Source organism: Myotis lucifugus, unplaced genomic scaffold, assembly GCF_000147115.1.
Source record: "Myotis lucifugus unplaced genomic scaffold, Myoluc2.0 scaffold_2382, whole genome shotgun sequence".
NCBI lineage: Eukaryota > Metazoa > Chordata > Mammalia > Chiroptera > Vespertilionidae > Myotis > Myotis lucifugus.
This window is the reverse complement of record NW_005873430.1, coordinates 4,331-23,464: the sequence shown is the minus strand read 5'-3', so window position 1 is coordinate 23,464 and position 19,134 is coordinate 4,331. Positions and strand designations below refer to the sequence as shown.

The following is a 19,134-nucleotide window of genomic DNA, read 5'->3' as shown; positions in this document are numbered from 1 at the left end:
AACTCGCCTCCTGTTACTTCCCGGAGACGCGCTGCCCCTTCCCTCCCCCCCCCCCCCCCCCGGGCCCCCCCCGGCCCTGCTCCTGGGAGGAGGCCCAGCAGTCACGCTTTTCGAGCTTCCTAAGGCAACGGCCTATTCTGTGCTTGTGTGGGCGGGGGGGCGGGTCCATGCCAGGCAGATGGCACCCCCTCCTTACGTCCTCGCAGATGTGTGCGCGGCTCCCAGCCTCAGAACCACAAAGAGTCTTTCAGGGCAGGACGCTGGCTGAGCGGAGCCCCTTCGCTTGTGATGGGGTGGCATGGCTCACAGGGTCACCTGGGGGTTAACTGCTGCGCCCAGGCCACACCCCCTTCACTGAGGCCACCGCCGCCCGCTGTCTGGCCCGCAGCCCCGACTTAATGGCACTACCAGGGGCTCTGAGGCCACAGGCCCCCACCGAGCCCCGACTTCCACTGACACCACGGGCGTCGGGATTTCCGTAGGTTTACACATTCCGTGCCACGTCCCGGGCAGTTTGAGGGTCAAATAAAAAGCTCTGTGGAATCCAGAGCGATTTCCAAATGTGTGTTTTGCCGGGATTTTTGGAAACCGAGAGTGAAAAGCGACCCGGAGGCGTGTGGCCAGCTCACTGACGTGTTGAAGCCACGGGAGGCCCGCCCCAGCCGGACACACGGGCAGGGACACAGCGCTGACCCTCTCCTCTCAGTGATGAACGCTGCGAGGCAGGAAGCCCAGGCTCCGGGCTCTTAGAGGCTATTTGTGGGTCCCCATGGCGACTGTTCCCATCACGCAGGAGCCTTGCAAACGCCAACGGCGCTTTAAGAACCCAAGGCCTCACAGGGTCGGCTCAGCAGCCTCCTGGGCTCACACTGCAGCTGCCTGTGGGGAGCAGGGCAGGCTCGGTGCGGGCTGGGGCTGGGGCTGGGGCTGGGGCTGGGCCAGAAGTGTGTCTGCCGGGGCCTGACTCCACTTTCCTCCCAAAACGAGAACTTCCGGAACCGTCGTCGGTGACGCCTGCATGCCAGGCAGGCCTTCCCCCTCCTCCGGGCACCAGCACGGACGCTCCATCTAGTGGACGTGCCCGTGGCGGGAGACACGCCCGTGCCGGGCCCCCTCCCCCTCTCCTTCCCCGGTTTCCCTGTTTGGAGAAACGTTTTGAAACATGGTGGTGTTCAAGTCAGGGCCGATTACACGTCCTGTCGCTCAGTAAAGCCAGAGAAAGTAACTTAATGCGACTTAAACGCACTGACCCTGGGAGCGCCCTCCAGGCCTGGCTTCTTGGCGTCGTTGGCACCGCTCTTCCTGGCTTTGCTTCCACACCTCCCGTCTCCCCTCCTGAGACTGTGAGGTGTGTGTTTGCAGCTCAGTCGGTGCAGGTGTGCGGGCCGGCATGGCCACTGGGTCTCCCGTCCCCTCATCTCCGTCGACGGCAGGAGCGGGTGGGGCAGGCCTCACTGACAGTCCCGGAGCTCAGGCCCGGCATCTCGTGCGTGGGTGCCGTCGTCCCCCGTCTCGCGGCTCCCCTTCACCGGCTCACCCCCTGGTGCTGTCAGTCTTCCAGGAAATGGGCGTCCTGGGCTCCCGGAGAGCAGGCTCCGTGCCTGCACCAGCTCTGCTCCGCCAGATCCGGCCCTGGAGGCAGGGGCAGGGGCGAGGAGAGGCGAGGGCACTTCCTGGGCGCTGCTTCCACCAGGGTGGCTGGTTCCATGACCGGAGATTCTGGGAGCAACCGTGTGTCTGTTCAGAGCGGAGTGGCCTGGTGGGAACCCGAGGCCTCCACTTGGGCTCCGTGACCTGGTGGGACCTGGCCCTCTGTCTGCACTGAGCCGGACACAGCAAGACTCTCTCCTCAGCCACGGCAAGGGGTGCCCGGGCTGGGTCCTGGTGCCAGCACACATTGGGCTCCCAGTCACTGCGGCTGCTGGGTAGGGGACCGGGTGTGGGGTGAGGAGGGTGAGTGAGGATTCAGGCCTGTGGCATGTGGGAGGCCTGCAAGTCATCGGAACGGAACCAGCGGGTGGTTGGTCTGAGGGCCCGGAGCTCTGTGCTGAAGCCAGGAATGAGCCTTGTTGGTGGGAGGGAGCTTGCGGTGGGAAGAGAATTCTCGGATAGCGTGGCCTGGTGGAGAAGGTGGGCCCAGGCTCAGGGAGGGGCAAGGAGCAAACCCAGAGAGGGGTCCTGGGGCCCAGGGGCAGGTGTTTCCGAGTGGGAGGGGCTTGGGCTGCGGAGTCTGTAGCTGCTGAGGAGTCCATCAGGCTGAAGGCTCTTCTGCTGGGTGGGGTGCCCGTGTCAACACCCGGCAGCATGACTGGGCGCTGGCCTGTCCCCGCCCCGGGCAGCCCTGGTGCTGACCCATCTGCACACGGAGCTCAGGTCACAGAGCAGGAGGCGGAGATGGGATCTGCCCGGAGGAGCACCCAGTCTATCATCTTGTCTCCCTCCCACCCACCCCGTCCGGGCACAGGCACGAGCAGAGTCCGTAGGTGGGGAGAGCCGGTCAGACTGCTGTGGAGCCGGATCCTGGCCTCGGGTGCTCGTCTGGGACTCGGCCCCTTTCAGTGCCCGCGGCTTTCGTTCTGAACATGAGCAGCTTTACGAGTGCTGTTTTCAGATGATACTGCAGCCGTGCTCTCACACCGACCTGGGCCCTGTCTGCTCCGTGGTCAGTGAAGGAAATGCCAACAGCAAGCCTGGCAGGCGTGGCCGGAGTGGGAGCCGTGAGGCCTGAACTCAGAGTTCCGACAGGGGCTGCTTGGGCTCCGCGGTCAGAGTCCCTGCGAGGGCGCAGGGCAGGGCATGGGGACTCCGGCTACCGTGAGCCGAGCAGAGGAGCTCCATTACAGCCAGGCGTCTTCGTTCCCGCCTCCCGGGTCCCGCTGCCCAGGCCTGCCCCTCCCCTTCCCCGGTGCCCCTGACAGCCCTGTGCCCGTGTCCCTCCCGGCTGCGTGCTCGGGGGCCGTGAGGGGTTCTGCTTGGTTCTCCCGTGTGGGCCGCGGTGCCGCATAATGAGCCCTCCCCGGGCCTGTGACAGGCTGCCCTGCACGAGGGGGCGGGGCGAAGGCCGTGAGGGGCCCTCTGTCCGGGCAGCGGGACGCGTGGACACCATGTTCACTCTGCTGCACAGCTGGGTGTTCCCAGCAGCTCGGTTAGCACGCGAAACAGCTCAGAGGCCTGACCCTTTCTTGCCTGTGAGTTGTGTGCCTGGAGTTTGCTTCAGAGAATGTCAGTGTCTGTGCCGCCACCTGCCCCCCCAAAGAGGGCGTGAGCGTCGCCATGCCTGTTCCCCACACGATGTGCTCAGGCCTAACCCTGTGTCTCTGCCCACAGCTCTGCCGCCAGGAGCGCCACCTGTCCGCGGGGCAGTACCAGGGGACGCTGTTCGCCGAGCAGCCCACGATGTTCATCTCACCAGCCAGCGACCCCCCCAGAGCCAAGCTGTGGGAGCTGGTCCTCCTGTGTGGGGGTCGGGTCACCGGGGTCCCTCGCCAGGCCAGCCTCTTCATCGGGCCCTGCCAGGGGAGGAGGAAGGAGACCGTCACGTACCTGTCGGAGAAGTGGATCCTTGGTAGGAACCTGCTCGGGGTCCTGGGGGTCACACGGGAGGTCGGGGGCGCCTCTGACTGCAGGCTCAGGGACAGCCAGGGTTCTGGGGGTTCAGGGAGGTCGGGGGCGCCTCTGACTGCAGGCTCAGGGACAGCCGGGTCCTGGGGGTCACACGGGAGGTCGGGGGCGCCTCTGACTGCAGTGTCGCCTGGCGTTCCCTGAGAGCGCTGTCTGGGATAGGACAGGGCTCTCCAGGGGGAAGCCTCCTGCCCACGCCCTTCCACGCGCCTGGGTCTGGATGGACGTCTGTGTCCACGCGCCTGGGCCTTGGTGGACGTCTGTGTCCACGCGCCTGGGCCTTGGTGGATGTCTGTGTCCACGCGCCTGGGCCTTGGTGGATGTCTGTGTCCATGTGCCTGCCCGGCAGAGCCCTGCAATCATTCCTCACGGCTGACATGGACCTGCCTGCTTCTCACTGTTGGCCCAAGTGCCGCCCGCGGGGCAAGGAGTCCTCTGAGACCATCTACCCAGAGCTGCCCCAAATCTACAGCTCTGTCCCCTAACTCTTAGCTCCTGCCCCCCCCCCCCCCCAGCGCCTGCTCTGCCTCTGGGAACCCCGGAGAACAGGTGCCGCTGACCTCCAGCCAGGCTCTGGGAGCGGCTGTGTCCCCCTCAGTCCCCAGGGTCCGTCTTTCCTGACGCGCAGGACACCAAGGCCACGACTCCGAGTGACTCATTCAACCAGCAGGAGAAATGGGGATTTTCTTAGAGAGAAACCCGTCTGGGCACTTGAATGTGTATGAAAATAAGCAGGAAAACAGCGTTAAACTCCCAGCACCAGGAAGCGAGGTGTTGCTTTACCTGGATGGTGATGCTGTCGTACTTGAAGGCGTTCCCAGGAGCTTCACTTGCCGCACAGGCCTGAGTGTGTCTGTGAAATGGACGCGTGGCCGTGGCGTCCTGGGCCGGCGTGTGCTTTACGTGCCGACCGCAGCTCCGCACCCTCACCGGCGCGGGCGTCACCCATGGGGTCCCTGTTTGGTGGTCTGAGGAGCTAAACCAGCAGCTCTAACAGCACCGGTGGCTGCCGAGCGTGGGGTGTGTGTGCCTGAGGCTGCGTCTTTCCTTGTATTTCATTTCCCGCTGATGTATGTGCTGTGGCCGCGGGGACGCGGGAGAGTGCGGCTCTGGGCCACCGCAGACCTCACAGGACGGCTCCTGCTTGTATAGAAAGGGGACGGCTTCTGTGCGCCTGGTCACTGACCCACCGAATGCCCTCTCTCTCCCCAGACTCGGTGACCCAGCACGTGGTCTGCGCCTGCGAGGATTACCTGCTGCGCAGTGACGCCGCCCGCACCTGAGGCGGCTCCGTCCAGCGCTCCCGGAGACCGGAGTCCGTGGGCAGGAGCCCCCAGAGGGCCGTCCAGCCGCAGCCCGAGTCCTCCCGTGGCCCCGCGTCCCGGAGGCCGGGCTGCCCGGGCACCTGTGTCAGGCAGTGGCCGTGATCAGAGCTCCCAACCGCGGTCTCTCACCTGGTAAATAAAGTGCGATCGGTTCATGGTCTCGGTGCAGAGAATGGCCTCGCCCTCAGTTCCGTCAGAGGCTGGGTCTCTAGCCGCCGTCACCAGAGAGGGCCACGCCGTCCCTGGGCCGTTAGGTTAGCGGCACGGAGCCCTGAGCGCCAGGGCCGGAGCAGGGGCGGGTCCACCACGCTGGCCTCAGGCTTGCTGTCCCGGAGGGAACTGGCCAGCCGCCCGGTCACCTCCTGAGGGCAGCGCTGCCCAGTCCCCGAGCGAGCGGGAGGGGCGGCTGCTCACGTAGCTGTGGCTCCCCCAGAATTCAAGTCCCTCGACGTCGCAACAGATCAACTCCTGGGATACACCTTCGAGAGTCGAGGTAATGACAGCATGGAAGTGATGAGGGCTTAGTCTTGGATTCAAAACCGTGTCCGACACCAGCAGTTCCCTCACGGCGCCCAGGCCCCTCAGCTACGGAGCTGCAGGGAGACTCCCGGGTGCCCCCGGCCCGGCCCCAGAAGCGCCGTTGGCCTCCCGTCTGGCTGGTCATGCCGCAGGCGAGCCTCACCCCACACCAGGCTGCAGGGCTCAGGGGTCTGGTCTCTACGGTCCCACCGGTGCCGGCTTTCACCCTCGCTCCTCAGATCCCACCCAGAGACGAAGACATGAAAGAACGCAGATTAGAAATGAAGAGTAAGACTATTCTCAGGTCACATGACACTATAGGTAAATATATAGGGAGTCAAAGAAAAAATAGTCTTTAAGAAGATTACAGGACATAAAAGCCAATATTCCAAACTAAGTTAATTGTATTTCTATATATATTATCAGTAAACAATTTGAAAATGGAAAAATACAATTAGTTTATAGTGGCATCTAAAAATAAACTAAAATAGGAATAAATTTAACAAAAGTACTGAAACTATGAAACATTGCTAAGAGGTTACAGATCTAGATAAATGGAGAAATGCACGGCGTTCATGTTTTAGAAGTCGACATTGATAGCACGGCAGTTCTCAGGTTGGTCTGTGGATTCAGTGTAACCACGGCGGATAGGTCCTCAGGCAGAAACCAGTAAGAACATGGGCCTAGGGCAGCGGTCGCCAGGCCCTCGGACCTCGCGGACCACCAGAGGCCACCCTGCCCTAGCGGACACCTCCCAGGTGGGCTCAGACCTCCCTCCGAAGGCAGCGCACACACTCCTCCGGCACCTGGTTCCTCCCGGGCAGGTCACGTGAGCGGCCGGTCTTGGTAAACTGTGAGGACTGAAGTCGGCAGGTCTCTCCAGCCGGTGCCTGGAAGCAGGACACCCAGCCCCTCCCGGTCACTCCTCTCGACAGCGTCCCTTAGGGGAGAGGCGCAAGGAGAGGGGCCGCAGCGCTGTGTGCCCGGAAGCACGGGAGGCGTCGCAGGCCCCGCGTCTGGGACGTACCAGCCAGTCGGGCCCATCGCCGGGCAGTGCCCTGCAGCGGCTCGATCACAGTCACGAAGACGGAGGCAGACCTGAGGGCACGTTCACACCGAGGCGGGAAGATGCCGTTCCTGGTGCTGCCGCCAGAGCCCCGCACGTTCCCTGTGGAGGCATCTGAGTGGGCGCTGGGCTGTGGTTGGTTTGAGTTACATGTCCAGGAACGTTGCTGTCGTTTTGAAAAGGGATTGATCACTGCCTGTTGGAAACGGCCGCCCAAGCCTTACGCGCTGGCAGGTGCTCGCTGCCTCCTTCCTGTGGCTTTGCCTCCTGCGGCCGAGGCCCTTCCACCCCAGGCCTGACGTCTCTGGTCTCCACGGGGGAAGGAACCTGCTCAGAGCTCCTTGCCCATGAAGGACGCCCAGCTCTCCAGCGGCCTTCCCTCCCCTGCTCCTCCCCCTTCCCTGCGTCTCCTGGAGCTCCTTTGTCTCTGTGTTTGCGCTCAGCTCCGCCCCTTTGCCCTCTCCCGCCTGCTGAGTCCTTCCTTTCTGGAGGCCAGAGCGGTTCCTCAGCTTCCCACCCCCTCGTGGGCAGGTGTGGGCAGGTGCCGGCTCGATCCCATGGGGGCATGCAGGAGGCAGCCAGTCACTGATTCTCTCTCATCATTGATGTTTCTCTCTCTCTCCCTCTCCCATCCTCTCTGAAATCAGTAAAAATATATATATTTTTTCAATAATAAACAAAACCATGAAGACAGAGGGCTACTTTTTTATTACAACTGTGTGTGTGTGTGTGTGTGTGTGTGTGTGTGTGTGTGATCATTGCCTCACTGCTCGGCCCTCCGGGAGCGCGGGCGCATGCGCTTCACGGGGCCTGTGCTGTGACTGAGTCCCATGGCCCCGCTCCCAGCCTGGCGTCGCTCACTTCATTGAAGACGAGGAGTCTGTTTTCCATCCCAGGAAGAGAGATGCTCCGTTTGTCCCGGGAGCATGTGAGCGCTTCCCCGAGAGGACGATGGAAGAGACTGAACCGAGATGATCAAACAGGAGCAGACTGGTCGGCGAGCCTGCTGTGGGGCTCGCGGGTCCTGCTTGGTCGCTAGGGGTTCGTGTTTCCCGAAGCCTGGGGCCTGCGATCCCACCCCCTCCCCCACCCCAGCTCCCATCGTCGCTCTGTTCATCTGCGTTCAGTGTTAACGTTTGGACTCACAGCTCCTCTGTGGGAACAGGGAGTTTGCATCTTTAATATCCCAGAGAGAAGATTTGCTAAAACCAAGCTCACTTTGCATCCCTCCTGCGCGCCAGCAACGGAACCTCCGCCAAGCCCAGCCCGCGGGAGAGGAATCCGTCCTGGGCTCCCCCAGCTGTCCGTCTGTCCCTCTGTCCCTCTGTCACCGTGAACACAGCGCACGGGGGGCCGGGGTTGGGGGGTGACACGCAGGGCTTGGCGCACGCAGCCAGCTGTCGGCCCACGCGTCTCTGCCAGCGGTGAAACCCACCGTTCACTGTTGTGTGCAGAGCTGCTGGGCCGGCCGGAGGGCGGGACTCAGGGCCAGAGCCTGGTTCTGGGGCCGCACAGGAGGGATGGGACAGGCCTGGACCTGCTGGGCCCTGGGAGGTGGAAGCTCAGGCAGCCTCCTCGAGCGCACGGAGGCCCCTCCCTCCCCTCCCGTCTGTGAGGGGCCTGAGAGTTCCCAGCAGGCCTCCTGCGGTTACTGGCTCCGGGGGGGCCCCCTAGTCATACCCCTGGGGCCCAGCCTAGACCCACAGGAAGCACAGCTGTGCCCCAGGCTCACGCTCACTCCCTGGGCTGAGGGCAGGAGGTTGGTAGAGTCACCCGGGGCCCTGAACGTATGTATGCGGAGGCTGGGTTCTCAGTGCTGGGCCCAAACCCCTCCTCCCCTTGGAGTCCATGCTTGGAGTCCATGCTCGGGACTCGCATTGCAGCCGTACTGGACTTCCTGGCACCCGGGACATCTCTGTAACAGGAGTTCGGGGGGTGGGGGGGCGGGGGGCTTGGGTTGGCCCACGCTAAGCACAGCCCCACTCTCGGGGGTACCAGCCCCACTGGGGCGCCGCCCTGCTCTCGGGGTGCTGGCCCTGCTCTCACACGTGGCTGGAGGCAGCTCCTTGGGGAGCGCCTGCTGGAGGTGGAGCCGTGGTGACTGACCACAGCCTCGGGAAGGGAAGGGGAGGGTTCAGCCACTCAGTCACCAGGGATGCTCTCAAACCCCAGTGCTAACTCCGAGATTATCAGAACCAACTCAACATCGCTCTGCCTCCGCCAGGCCAGCCCGCGATCCTCGGGGATAAAGGCAGCCAGCGAGGTAATAGGATGTCTGCCGACGGCTCATGAAGTGGGCGCGATTCTCAAAGTCACGAGTAGAGCCCGCCCCCCCCCCCCGCCTCCCTGGCCGAGCCGAGCCCCGCGGTGAAGCCGGTGGAGCCGCGATGGGGGGTCTGGCGGGAGGGGTGTCTCTGGGGCCGCGTGGAGCCACCACCAACGCTGAAACGGGCCGCGTTATTGAGCCGTCAGGTCTAATCCATCTGCTCAGAGACCAGCCTGCCTGAGTTCCCTGAATTCCTGCTGAGCGCGGCTCACCAAAACCCTTCTGAGCTCAATCCTCGGTTTGAAAATCTTTCAAAACAATTTCTCTGTTTTCTTGTCCTGGTCACATGACGCACAGCATTCTCACCAGGACGTGTTCCTGCAGAACCTCAGCTTCATGAAGCCCAGCTGGGCGTGGGGGGCTGGGCGTGGGGGGGTGGGTGTGAGGGGCAGCCGATGTGTGTCTCTCATCCGTGTTTCTATCCTTTCCCTTCCTCTCTCTCTAAAATCAATAAAAATATATTAAAGAAAAGAGAGCCACGTCTGAGCCTCTGGCGGGAGGATGGGCGTGGCCGCTCCCTGGAAGCAGCAGGGACTGGCACCCGTGGAGCCTCGGTTCGCCATCCCTGCACCGCGAGGCGGCCCAGGTGCAGGCAGAGTGGCTCAGAGCCGGGAACGGGCCCGGGACAGGTTATGGGAGGCGGACGGTTCCACGCCAGCGCGGCTTCTCTTAGCTCAGTCGGCGCGGAAAAGCCGCCAGAAGTTTCTGAGCAGGAAACCGTGTGATCCGCTGTGTGTTGGGGAAAGGTCGCCGGAGGTCGTCTGATGGGAGTGCGGAGGAGGCTTGGGTGGCGAGCCTGGAGGCGGAGAATGCGGGAGGTTCTGGAGGTCGAGCGGCAGGGACAGTGAGGACGGAGGGAGGCAGAGGCCGCGGGCCTTCGAGTGGGACCAACATTTCGATTAGGGGTGCTCAGTGGACGGAGGGGTCGTTTCCTTTAAAACAGGGAGGCCAGACTCAGGGCCGTGAAGGACAGACTGAAGGACAGACTGGCTGCCAGAGAGGAGGCCGAGGGCTGGGGCCAGGGGGCTGAGAAGTACGATCGGCAGCCCCAGAGCAGTCGTGGGGACCGTGGCCAGTGACCTGTCCTAACCGTGGAGTCACTCCGTGAGTTACGTCTTTGTCTCACCGATGCTGAGCGCTGCAACTGACACAAATGACTGAGTGTCGACTGTGATTGACAAACACAATGTAAAGTAGGAGGCGAGGGCCGCCGGGCGTGGAGGAAGGACACATCTGGGCCGGGCGAAGTAGCACAGACAGGCCAGACGTGGATTGCAGACTGACGGACCACCTGCCCTTCCCCACAACCGACCGATGAAGGCACGCTGTGCTGTCGGTCGCTCGGGCCTCGGCCTCCCCGCGAGTGCGGGGCTCTCCTGACCCTCGTTGGCCCCAGCAGAGCCCACGAAGCAGGACCTGCGCTGGCCTCCCAGCGGGGCTCCGCGAGGAACCCCTTCGGGCTCCGTGAAGCAGGTGGGTGAGTCCGTCCTGTGCGGTGGGTGCCCTCTCGCTCCCGTGCTGACCACGTGCAGTCCCTCGGGCCTCAGCGGCTCGGCCTCCACCGTGCTGCTGCCTGTGCCACGGGCTGAGTACGGGAGCTGCCTGCACCGCTCCACGCCTCCCGCTGGGCAGGCTCGGAGGTCAAGTCCGGTCCACACTCGGTTCCTTGTTGCCCCCAAAATAGCCGCTTCCCACCTGAGCCCACGGGAGAGTTTCGCACGGACTTAAGCCCCAGGAAAGCCGATTCCCACCTGACACGGGGCGGTCTCCTGGTGGCCTGGGTTGTGCCGTGAAATCCCTTGTTCCCGGGGGACAGGGGTCAACGGGAACCCTTCGAAGATGCTGCCAGAGCAGCCACCAGGTGGCCCCGTGGAAAGTCCACCGGCGGGAAGCGTGGTTTGTGGGGGACCCATGGGAACAGGAAGGAAAGAGATGGTGGGGTCCCTGGTGTTTCTTTTTAAAGCCTCCCTCCTCTCTCTCCATCCCACCCATGAGCTATTTTCTTTTTTTAATTTTTAAAATATTTTTTATTGATTTCAGAGAGGAAGGGAGAGGGAGGGAGAGATAGAAACATCAGTGATGAGGGAAAATCATTGGTTGGCTGCCTCCTGCACGCCCCCCACTGGGGGTTGAGCCCGCAGCCTAGGCCTGTGCCCTTGCCCGGAATCGAACCCAGGACCCTTCAGTCCACCGGACAAAGCTCTATCCACTGAGCCACACCAGCTGGGCCTCCTTATGTTTTTGTCGTGATTCTCATGCAGTGGGTTTCTGCCCTGGCTCTGAACCCGTCGTCTGAGATCATTTTCCCCAATAAAATGCTGTTCCCGGGCCCAGGCTCCGAAGTTCATGGGGCCCAGGCACACTTTTTTTTTTTCCTGAGGAAGGCCCAGTGGTGTATACATTTAGAATTAAATTAGTTCCTCTATTCTAAGTACAACAGATTATTCAAATGGTGATGGACAGCTGCAGACAGCACCCAAGGAGCCTTGAGTTAAATAAGGAAGTGCCCACCATTTCGGCTTGATGCTCCAAATGTGGCTCGGAAGGTTCCTCCTGAGGGAGGGCCGTTCTCAGCTGCCTGCTTCTGCTGCAGGCTGGCTTAAGGGACAGCCAGGCAGAGGCGGGACAGATCCTGGCAGCCCAGGCTGGGGCCCTCTCCGCGGTGCGGGCTTTGCCGGTCAGCCGGCGGCGCTGGGTCTTGCTGGTACGGGTGGCACTCGGGGGCTTCTTGGTGGAGTCCTGGGCTCGTCGAGGATGTTTCTCCTTGACTTTTTGCGATTGTGTGCGTGCAGTGATGCCGTGAGAGGAGACCCGCTGGGACAGCAGGGGCTCCACACTTCCTGGGTGAGGCTTCATCGGCTTCTCCAGGGGTGACAGCTCCTCAGACCCAGGCCGGGCCCTGAGGGGTCCAGGTCCCTGAAGGCGGTCACGGTGACTGTGTGGTTGGGGGTCATACTGCACTGGCTCTGTCCGTCCGCCGCCTCCAGCGCCCCCTCCTCCTCTGCCAGCTCCTCCCGGAGCTCCTCCTGCTCCTCCCTGAGCCGCTGCAGGATCTCCTCTGTGGCCGCCTCTTTCCGCTCCGCCTTCCGCCTGTGGAAGCCTGTCAGGTACTCCCGCCACTTCTCGGCCAGAATGAGCAGCTGCCGCCGGTGGTCGCTTCCTCTTGTTGCGGCCTGGGCGGTGCGGCTCCCACTCCCCTGAGACCCAGTGCGCACGTTTAAGGGATCATCTCCTGGTGTCTTCTGTTCAGGACACGTGAAAGTGCAAGAACGTTCAGGATAAACTGAGACTGACCACCGTGTGCGCCCCCAGCGTGACAGGACGCGGGGAGCCCAGCGTGGCCTGTGCTCGGGGGACTCAACCCCCACTTTTCTTTTCCTGAAATTCATGTTTTCATTTTAAGTAGAGTTGGTACACATGTCATATTAGCTTCGATGTACAATATGGTGGCTCAACACTCCTATACCTTACCCGGTGGTCACCCCTGATTCTAGGACTCACCTGTCACCTGCGAACCTACGGCAATGTTGTTGACTCTGTTCCCTTCGCCTTTTCTTTGTTTAATATGTTTTTACTGTTTTCTGAGAGGAAGGGAGAGGGAGATAGAAACATCCATGATGAGAGAGAATCGTGGATCAGCTGCCTCCTGCACGCCCCACACTGGGGATCGAACCCACAACCCAGGCCTGTGCCCTGACCGGGAATCGAACCCTGACCTCCTGGTTCATAGGTCGATGCTCAACCACTGAGCCACACCGGCCGGGTCCCCTTCACCTTTTTAACCCATTCCCCACGCCCCTCCCCTCTGGCAACCATCTGTTGAATCTCTGTTTCTATGTCTGGTTTTGTTTTGTTTATTTGTTTTGTTTTTTGTGGATTCCACATATCAGTCAAACCATATGGAGTTAGTCTTTGTTTCTGCACAAAGAAGAAAGCCATCAACAAAACGAAAAGACAAGCTACTGAATGGGGCGAAATGTTCCACCAATGATACATATAAGAAGGGGTGGAAATCCAAAATGCATACGGAACTCCTACAACTCAACAGCAAAAAATAAGTCATCCAATCAAAATGGGCAGAGGACATGAGCAAACATTTCTCCGAGAGACACAGACAGCGAACAGACGCATAGAAAGACGCTCAATGCCGCTAAGCATCAGAGGGATGAACATCAAAACCACAATGAGCTGTCGCCTCCCGCCTGTCAGGATGGCTGCCATCAGCACATCAACAAGCAACCTTCGTGCTGGCCAGGGTGTGGGGAAGGGCGCCCTCCTCCCTGCTGGTGGGTGCAGAGCCGGCGGGAAGCAGCCCGGTAGACGGGGTGCGTCTGGATGGGGGGATGATGCGCAGCGAGAAAAAGTGTTGCATGTGAGGCGACATGGATGGCCCTGAGGGTCCTGTGCTGTGGGAAGGGAGCCCGGCTGGACCAGGAGCCGGACACGGGCGGGAGCGGGGACAGGCCGAGGGCACAGTGCGTGCACAGCTGCTCCGTGCAGGCGGCTTCGCTCTGAGCTGACTGCCCCCAGGGTCCTGCTCACAGCCCTGCCTTGGGGAGGGCTGGTGCCTCTGGGCAGGTGGGACTGCACGGGGCGTGTGCAGGGAAGCCGAGGCCGCGCCTGGTCGTGTTGTTTTCCTAGCTGGTACGTCTCCATCCCTAATCGTCTCTAAGCTCCGCACAAGTCCCGTCAGGATCAAGGCACTATGTTCCCTTCTGCTGGGAGTCCTTTTTAAATAAATCTTTATTGTTGAAAGTATTGCATGTCCCCTTTTCCCCACTGACCCCTCCAGCCCACTCCGCCCCCGCCCCAGGCCCTCACCACCCCACTGTCTGTGTCCGTGGGCCATGTATATATGCACACAAGGTCTTCGCTCGATTACCTCCCACCCCCGCCCCCGCCTTCCCGCTGAGATTCCGCACTCTGTTCCCTGCTTCCGTGTCTCCTGATCCACCCCGTTCATCCGTTTACTTTGTTCATTAGATTCCGCACACGAGTGAGATCCTGTGACACTTGTCTTCTCTGACTGGCTTATCTCACTCAGCAGATGCTCTCCAGGCCCCTCCGTGCTGCCTCGGAGGGTCAGAGACCCTTCTTTTTACTGCTGCCTAGGATTCCCTGGTGTCCGTGTCCCACAGCTTTTTACCCACTCGTCTCCTGATGGGCACTCGGGCCGTTTCCAGACCTTAGCTGTTGTAGATTGTGCTGCTATGAACATAGGGCTGCATATATCCTTTCTGATCGGTGTTTCTGGTTTCTTGGAATGTATTCCTAGAAGTGGGAGCACTGGGTCATGAGGCAGTTCCATTTTTAGTTTTTTGAGGAAACTCCACACTGTTCTCCACAGTGGCTGCCCCGTCTGCATTCCCACCAGCAGTGCACGGGGTTCCCTTTCTCTGCATCCTCCCAGCACCGGGTGTTTGTGGTGTGTTGATGGCAGTCATGGCCGTTCATTCTGAGCCCGTGAACCAACCGATTCCATTCTGAAGAAGCAGGGCCGCTCCCCCCGGCCCCCGGCTCGGCAGGCCAGCTCTCAGGAGTTCTACTGCAGGAACCCTAACCTTTCTCTCCCCGCAGAACACACTGAGAAGCGACCAGTCAGCCTCCCAGCGCCGGCAGGTCCCGCAGCCCGTGCTGCCTATGGTGAGGCCTGTGCCCCATATCACAGCGGGAGGAGGGGGCCTGAGGTCTGGGGGATTCTCAGAATCGGTCTCCCTCGGAGGAAGGAACATTTGGTCATTTTATTCAGCTTAATCGACCAGCCTTGGAGAGTCTCCGCTAGCCCCTCTGCACATGTTTGCGGCCCCCCTCCCCTCCCCACATTTCGCCAGGCAGGCCCCTGGCCGGGGACAGCGTCCAGTGTGCAGTGAACTTGGACACAGCATCACTGAACCGGGAAACAGTGCTCGCCTGGACCAAGACCGCCGTTCCCTCAGCGAGGACGCACTTACTGTCATTCCCAGAAGGACTCTGCGAAGGGCCTGGTGCCCAAACCCCAGGGAGACGGCTGACCCGCCTCCACGCCGGAGAAGAGCAGGCAGCATTTCCAAGATTTCTGCGCTCGCCCTTTAACCCCAAGAGGGACTATAAATAGCCGGCGAGGCCTGGGATTTCCAGGGCGAAGAGCCGCTATAAATAGTCGGAGCATTTTCCCACGTCATGCCTCTGCGGGGCCGTCCCGTCCTCCTCGGATAACCTCTGGGAACACAGGGCGGCCACATTCAGAATTTTATGAGCCCGTCGAACGAAACTCTTAATGAACCGCGTTCCTAAGTAAAGACCCGAACATGAAATGACTTTACAGATTAATTACAGGCTCTGAGAGACGGACTCTTAGTGAAGCTTTTAATATCTTCATTTATTTGCTCTCATTACTGGGAGTTCTCTTTGAAAAGCTACAGCAAATTAAGCCAAAACCTGAACCCCTTACTAAGCAGTGGTTAACTTAAGTGAAATGTATTCTATTTTCTTGAGAACTTAGCTGGATGGGGAACTCTGGTGTCTACAAAATGAAAAAACAAACAAACAAACAAAAACCTTTCAATGCTCCTGACACACAAACATCCCGAAAAGCTGGGAGTCCCCTTCCTGCGTCCAGACTCCCACCTTCTTTCTTCAAGATACTCCCGGCCGCCCTGTAGACAGATCCTAGGTCTCTGAGTGCTCTGAGCGTGGATTCATCCCCAGGGTGCCCGAGGGGGGCAGGGGGCAGCTAGAGCTAAGCCAGCGGGAGCCCACGGCCCCTCTCGGCAGAGGGGACGCCTGCCTTCTAGCGTCCTCTGCTGGCGGCTATTTTCCACCAGAAAGAGGAAAATAGGCCAGGAAATGGCAAGGACACTGAGCAAAGAAGGAACAGGGATGAGAACACGTGATGTGAGTAAAATGCATGTCCCCGTTTTATACTTTGGTAAAAAAATAAATAACTAAGGGAGGAATGAGAGGCTATAACATATTTTTAAATTAGATATTTATAAAAATTAATAGACATTTTAGCAGTTTTAGATCTACAGAAAATATTGAGCAAAAAGTACAGTTTTCATACAGCCCCTCACCAACCACCCATTTCCATTTTTAACATCTTACATTAGTGCACATTTGTTACAATTGATGAGCCCAGCGGTTCTCAACCTGTGGGTCGCGACCCCTTTGGGGGTCGAACGACCCTTTCACAGGGGTCGCCTAAGGCCATCCTGCATATCAGATATTTACATGACGATTCATAACAGTAGCAACATTACAGTTATGAGGTAGCAACAAAAAAATTTTATGGTTGGGTCACAACATGAGGAACTGTATGTATGTATGTATGTATGTATGTATGTATTTATTTATTTTTTTACAGAGAGGAAGGGAGAGAGATAGAGAGTCAGAAACATCGATCAGCTGCCTCCTGCACATCACCCACTGGGGATGTGCCCGCAACCCAGGTACATGCCCTTGACCGGAATCGAACCTGGGACCCTTCAGTCCGCAGGCCGACGCTCTATCCACTGAGCCAAACCGGTTTCGGCGAGGAACTGTATTTAAAGAGCCAGAAGGTTGAGAACCACTGGATGAGCCAATGTTAACACATTCTTATTAACTGCAGTCCATAGTTACACTCTCTGGGTTTTGTCATATATATATTACTGATTTCAGAGAGGAAGGGAGAGGGGGAAAATCCAGTTTCTTTAATAAAAATAGAACTATTTAGTTCCTGTTTTCCCTTGAGCGAGATTGGAAGTAACTGGTCTGCATAATCTAGTTGTTAAGTTTACGAGGGTAGAGAACCATCTAGAGCTGTCTTGCTCTTTTGCTGTTTGTGGGATCAGCATTGGGGCTCGTTCACTCATTTTCAATCCTGGCAGCTTGTGTATCCTCTCGAGTTCTTCTTGGTCAGCCAGGTTAGTTTATTAATCATATTGACCTTTTCAAATACCTGGTTTGGGTTCAAGTTCCTCTATTGTCTGAGTTGTATCGACTTCACTTTCCTTTATGTTCGTCCTGCTCTGCCTTTGATTCACTCTTCTGTCGTGTAAGACTCCCTCCACGTCCTGTGTGGAGTAGGGTTCGGTATCTGAAAGAGGGGCCGCACACAAATGAGAGAGAAATGACATGAGATAATTTTGCAATATTGGGGGACCAGGCGGGCAAGTCCCGAAGGACTCCACCCATGCTCAGGTCGCTCCAATCTTTTATTGAGCTTGGAGTAGCCTTAGGTAAGGAGATTTCAATGACACACAGATCAGCAGACAGTTTCTGGGAATAGACAGTATCTGATTAGCTTAGACAATTTCTAAGAATAGGCAGGGTATCTGATCAACAATAATCAAGGATCTACACAAATATCTAAGGAATTCAGTGAGCTAAGGTGGAGATAATGCTTTAGCTACCATTATCTAGATTAACTGGGTGGTACACAGCCCTGACCTTTGCTAGGACTTTCAAAGGTTACTAGCTTTTGGGGGGTCTCTGTCTATACTCAGTGAAGACAATAAATAGTCTCCGGCACTCTTCTTCTTCCAGTTGCTTTTACAGTCCACAAATCTGCTACGCTGCATTTTCATTTTTATCCAGTTCAAACGGTTATCATCATCCTAGAAACTTCCTCGTTGCCCCATTGGCTATTTAGAAGTACATTGTGCCCGGCCAGTGTGGCTCAGTGGCTGGGCTTCAACCTACAACCCAAGAGGTCACAGTTCAATTCCTGGTCAGGGCACATCCCCAGGTTACGGGCTCGATCCTGGTAGCGAGTGTGCAGGAGGCAGCCGATTGATGATGCTCATCATTGATGTTTTTATGTCTCTCTCCCTCTCCCTTCCTCTCTGAAATCAATAAAAATATATTTTTCAAAAGTACATATTTGCAGATTATTTTCAGATATTTTGGTGTTATTGATTTTCTAGTTTAATTTATTGTGGAAACACCTGGGATCGTTTTTATTTATGTTTTTAAATTGATGAGGGTATGTTACGCGGCCCAGAAAATGGCCTATTTTGGTGAATGTTCCTGGCTGGGCACTTGAAAATATCGTCTGTCCTGCTGGTTTTGGCCGAGTAGCCTGTAGGTCCCGTTTAGCTTGAGTTGATGGGTGATGTTTTCAGTTCTCAGTCATCCTTGCTGATGTTTGCTCTTTGTCCTGTCCATTACCAGGAGCGGTCTTGAGGTCTTGAAGAGAACTTGCTGATTCATTTCTTTAAAATTCTCTCAGATGTTTTAAAGCTTTTCATGCTTAATGTGGCAAAATACACGCATCATACAATGTATCGTGTACACACTTGCAGGTGTGCAACTCAGCGTGCATTCCAGTGTTATCCACCCTCACCCACCGCCATCTCCAGGACTCTTCTGCGGCCCCAGGCAGAGCCCCGCCCCTGCCCAGGGTCCCTGCGGCCTCTGTCCCACTTTCTCTTTCTCCATCACGGCTGTTCTGGGTGCCTCCCGTTCAGGGACTATTTTCCAGGCTCACTGAGTTTTGCAGCAAATTCTCGCTCTTGGGGAGGAATGCTATTTCAGGGCATGTGCGGGCTCCTTGTTCCACAATCCCTTCGCCCGTCCAGATAATCAGGCTGCTTCCGCCGGATGTTTCTAGGCTATTGTGAACGATGCCGCTGTGGGCATTGACGTACATGGACTTTCAAATCTTTAAAATACATGGCGATTCTATTCCAGTTTCTGAGGAACCACCAAGCTGTCCGCCACAGCAACTGCACGTTCACCTTCCCAGTGGCCACACACAGACCCTGATGTCCACACGGCCTCGCCACCTCTTGTTTTTTTCTGTTGTTTTACTAGTCATCCTCCTGGGTGGGAGGCGGCATCTCGTGTGGTTCTGATGTGCGTTTCCCTGATGAGAGTGACGTTCAGCATCTTTCCAGGAGCTCTGCGGCCGTTTGTGTATCTTCTTTGGAGAAATGTCTAGTTGGGTCTTTGGCCCGTCTTCGAATTGGGTTGGTGTTTATTGTTGAGTTTAGGGGCTCGCTATGCCCTGGGTAGTAACCCTTTTTCAGATCCGTAACTTGCAAGTGTCTCCTCGGATGCTGGGCTGCCCCTCCCCCCTCGACAGTGTCCTTGTTGCACGGACGCTTCTGTTTGATGACGTCCGTCCAGCTTGTCTTTTCTTGTGCTGCCTGAGCATTTGGTGTCACTGCCAACTCCAGTGTTGTGACGACTCCCCTGTTTTCTTGTCAGAGTTTTATCATTTCAGCTCGGAAGTGTAGGTATTGAACAATTTTGCGTTAATTGTCGTATATTGTGTAAGAGAAGGGCTCGGTTTCAGTCTTTTGCTGGTGAGTATC

At 58.1% G+C, this 19,134-nt stretch overlaps 1 protein-coding gene across 1 annotated transcript; it reads left to right on the top strand.

Annotated features, from left to right (window-relative positions):
• Positions 1-2,500: 2,500 nt before the first annotated feature.
• Positions 2,501-5,116, top strand: LOC102435326 (microcephalin-like). The gene is made up of 3 exons (XM_006108466.3): positions 2,501-2,662; positions 3,328-3,565; positions 4,834-5,116. The coding sequence occupies exons 1-3, from the start codon at positions 2,612-2,614 to the stop codon at positions 4,902-4,904; spliced, it is 360 nt and encodes a 119-aa protein (XP_006108528.3). The 5' UTR covers positions 2,501-2,611; the 3' UTR covers positions 4,905-5,116.
• The last annotated feature ends 14,018 nt before the right edge of the window (positions 5,117-19,134 follow it).